Source organism: Drosophila bipectinata, chromosome 3L (assembly GCF_030179905.1).
Source record: "Drosophila bipectinata strain 14024-0381.07 chromosome 3L, DbipHiC1v2, whole genome shotgun sequence".
Lineage (NCBI taxonomy): Eukaryota > Metazoa > Arthropoda > Insecta > Diptera > Drosophilidae > Drosophila > Drosophila bipectinata.
Genome location: NC_091738.1, coordinates 21159793 through 21163786, shown reverse-complemented (window position 1 = coordinate 21163786; position 3994 = coordinate 21159793). Strand labels below are relative to the sequence as shown.

At 42.2% G+C, this 3994-nt stretch overlaps 1 protein-coding gene across 1 annotated transcript; it reads right to left on the bottom strand.

Annotated features, from left to right (window-relative positions):
- Positions 1-598: 598 nt before the first annotated feature.
- Positions 599-1815, bottom strand: LOC122322270 (uncharacterized). Its single transcript, XM_070279986.1, has 4 exons — positions 1396-1815; positions 1154-1343; positions 899-1097; positions 599-838 (listed from the first exon to the last, which is right to left on the bottom strand). Exons 2-4 carry the CDS (start codon positions 1300-1302, stop codon positions 599-601), a joined length of 588 nt encoding a protein of 195 aa, XP_070136087.1. The 5' UTR covers positions 1303-1343; positions 1396-1815.
- Positions 1816-3994: the final 2179 nt, after the last annotated feature.

Here is a 3994-nt window from a genome sequence, read left to right as displayed (position 1 = left end):
TTTTTTTAAACATTTTTTTCAATTTCAAATTTTTTCATGGAAACCCCATTTTTTTACATATGAAATAATTCATGTTGTGCGCTGTACCTCTAAGTTTAATGCCCAGTTGCTGTTTTTTGTTTTAAGCCTAGTACTGAGTTGACGAAAATCCGCTCTTGAAATTCCGCTTGCGAAATTGCACTTTATTCGGCTGCCGAGGTAGTGTGACCAAAACAATGAAGAAATAAGGTTATACTGAACAGCTGTTGTTTGTAAACAAAAAACCAATCATCAAAATGAATTCAAATCAATTGGATGTTGGTGTTTTGTTAATGTATCTCACCGCCTCGCGAATATCCGAAATTTGTGCGAAATAATATAAAAAATTATGTTAATTCGGATATGGGTTCTGTGCAATGGCAAGACGATTATGCAGGCATTTTAAACAATTAAGAAAAAGAAATTATGAAATTTATTAAGATATTTTATAAGATAATATAAGAAATAATATAATATAGATAATATAATATATATAATATTATAGAATATAGAAAATATAATATAGAATATAGAAATATAGAAATATAGAAAAACTATATAGATAATATAGAAAAACTTATTAATGGTATTTTGCTTTTTGTTTCAAATCCAACAAAAATTTGGTTATATGCTGTTCCGCTTGATCTTGCATTTCTTCCGGCAGATCATTCATTAATTCGCCCCAGTAGGTGGCCACCAGTGGAATTTTTTTGGTCTGCGATACCATGGACGATACCTGCAAGTCAACGTACTCCGTAATTTTCTGTGTTAGGGCACAGGTTTCATCCGCCGCAGCCTTGCGCTTCTTAGTTGATGGCTTCTATCAAAAATAGTTACAATTAATTATTATAATTTCAAATTAGTCGAATTCCCTACTCACATAGGAATATGAACTGGAACTCTCCTTCTCCATGTCCTCTAGTCCCTTCTGCAGCTGTAGCTCTTGGTCCTCCAACGTGCTCTGGTCGAATGAGATGCTTGGTAGACTGTCGTCGAGGTACTCAGCAAACATCAAATCTGTGTCCTCGCAAGTTTCGGAAGACATCGACGTCTCTAATGATTTTGGTAGCGTCATCGTTCTGTGTATTTATGAATTTAAAATTATTACAAATTTGGAAGCTTGACCCAAACTTACCGCCTTTTATCTGAGAGGTCCGGCAAAAAAGCCATTTCTGACGCAAAATCCCAATCATAGTCGTCATTCGCCTTCGGACCGGGAACAACATTCCCTCCAGCACTTCCACTTGCTTTTTTTTCCTTGGAGATCTTCTGGTGGTAGCGCATGCTGGCCCGCAACGATTTCCATGAGGCTTTGCAATCTTTCACTATAAAAGACTTCGATTTTAGTAACAATTTCATTAAATATCAATTACTTACCGTCTTTTGTAATTCCGCGGCAACAGCCTCCCAGGCAATATTTAAACCAATGGCATTAAAATGCCCCTTGTGGGTCAAATCCCATATTATGGGCTTCGTCTTGACCGCACTAATTAGTTTCAACTTATCCTCGCGCGCCGAAAATTTTTCGGGCCGACTATTTTTTTGTTTGGTCAATTGACCCTCCATGTCGCTCCTACACAAATAATTTGAACTATTTATTTTACCTCCCCGAGAGCAGCTGTTTATTTTTTTTGATCCGGCAACACGATAAACATCGATAACAAAAATTTTCGTCAACTCAGTACCCGCAAAATCTAGCAGGCAAAAATTTCTTCTTCTTTCCTTTTTTCCACCGTTTTTTTTATATGGAGTTTGACAGCTGTCACTCGTTGGACAGCGGATTTTCGTCAACTCAGTACTAGGCTTTAGACGTGATCCTGGGCCTGGAGACTGCACGGCGCAAAGTTTATCCCCCAAAAAACGACTCCACATTATTGATCATAAATGGGCTTAATTACAATATTTTTCGAAAAACTTAACTGATTTTCATTGCCCAATAATTTCCTAATAACATGCAAAAAGAATCGCTAAGATTCATTCAATTCCCTACTTGCAATTCACTCCCAAAGATAGGCCTCATTTTAGGCCTTTTAATTGTATTTCCCCCCTTAACGTGGGCGTGCGACTTGTTTTTGTTTTCGGCCGCGAGTCTGATGAAGGAAACGTTATGCAAGGCAGGATCGGCGCAGGAGATGTCGTAACTGCGGCTTAAGTGCCCAGTTAGGAGGTGTTCTGCCATAAAATGCAGAATGTATTGCCAACAGATGTTGGTCGAGGAGTGGGTACGCGAGATGGATTGGCAGGGGCGATGGGATTTGATGGCTGCGATATGCTAATTGAGACGGACATGTGTGGGCAGTAATTTGTTTGCCTGGCATACGTGTTAAGTAATCGGATGAGTGTAAAGACGCCAATAAAAACTATAAAAGCCAGGGGAAACGGGTGTCCAGGAGGGAAAGCTCTCAGATAGTTCTGTAATGACGTCAAATTATATTTCAAAGGCTGACTATTTGAGGGGCATTCGAAACGCCTTTAAAGTGCGACCCAAATAAGAGGTGCCGGGTAACTGGGTTAGATCCCAGATAGTCGTAGATACTGGTTCGCAACCAAAAATTATCATAACTGAAAATTATTGAGGGAAAATTCACAGATGCTGGCGCAGGGGGAATGCGAGTGGAAATGTCTAAAATTTGCAACAAGCCAGAACCAATTGCTGACGGTACAGCGGCTACAACAATGCCGTTGTCAAAGCCGCGACGAGGATGCAGCTATGAAAATTGCGTTAGAAATCTGCAATTTATATCGCAATGCCCCAAACACACAGAAGAGCATGCAGGCCCAGTGCGGGCCACAAAAGAACGAATCCCAGGCCAAAAACACACTACAAATACGGGGGAATCGCTCTGGCTAGTGTTGGATGCACATCCATGTTCAGGTCCCGGGGCTACGATAAATTTTATTCATAAACTGGGACTTTTGAATACACTGAAAAGGTTGACATAGTAGGAGAGTAAGAGAATATCCGGAGATCTAATGGTTAAAGTACATCTCTATTCTAGATCTCAAAAAGTGCAGGGTAGATCTAATTAAGTGCAGGGTAGTTGTTGTCCCAATTCAAATACCATGTTTTATTAGATATGCCCTTCATATGCAGGGTATTATTCACGTTCGATAATCGCAATTGTTTGCAGCTTGCGCGGCTGCCACAACGCATTCCGCGATTCGAGGAGATCCGAGGTCCGAGGTCCATTGCTGTCGTCGCCAGGTTGCTCGACTGACTCCCCGGTCCATCGTTCCCTGGTCGCAGGAAACATTGGAAAATTGAGCATGGAAATGGAAGACGACACACCGAAAAAAAAAACAAAAAGGCCAGCCTGGACGGGTGAATAGGAAAAAAGTGAAAAAGAGGAATGGCCAGCGACTGGACTGGCAGCGGAAAACCTCTTCAGTGAGGTCCCATCTCCAGGCCTCATTCTCATCCTCGCATCCTCATCCATCCGCGAATCTGTCTCATTTGGTATGCACGCGGCGTCTGCTTGCCAGAGAGCCAGGAATTCCAGGGAGCCGGAGAAGCGAAAAAGTCCAGAGCCAGACCCTCTCCTACTGCCAATTTGTTTGGCCCAAACTGGAGCAATTATTGCAGTTGCAGCTTGAGCTACCTCCGGCCGGGGAGTGGGTGCTAGTTCTTCTAGTTCTTCAGAGCATGGGGGGCATTCAAATCGATTCGGTACGCATCTTCCTGCAACTCGCAACACCAAACATGCAACATGTTGCGGAAACACCGCGCAAAATTGATTTGTTGCCGGCTGAGTGTTAATTGCCAGTCCACGACCGTTGAGACTAAAAAAAAGGAGGCGGACATGGACATGAAGTAACTGTAACTCGGGCTGCCGGAAAATCTGGGCCACTCGTCTGTCGAGGGGGCGTGGCACACTCAAGCACTCGCACACACACTCGAGAGGCATATTCTCTACCAATTATGAGTACGTGTGCGAATGCGTTGAAAACTCGCAAATTCTAATGATGATGTATTGCC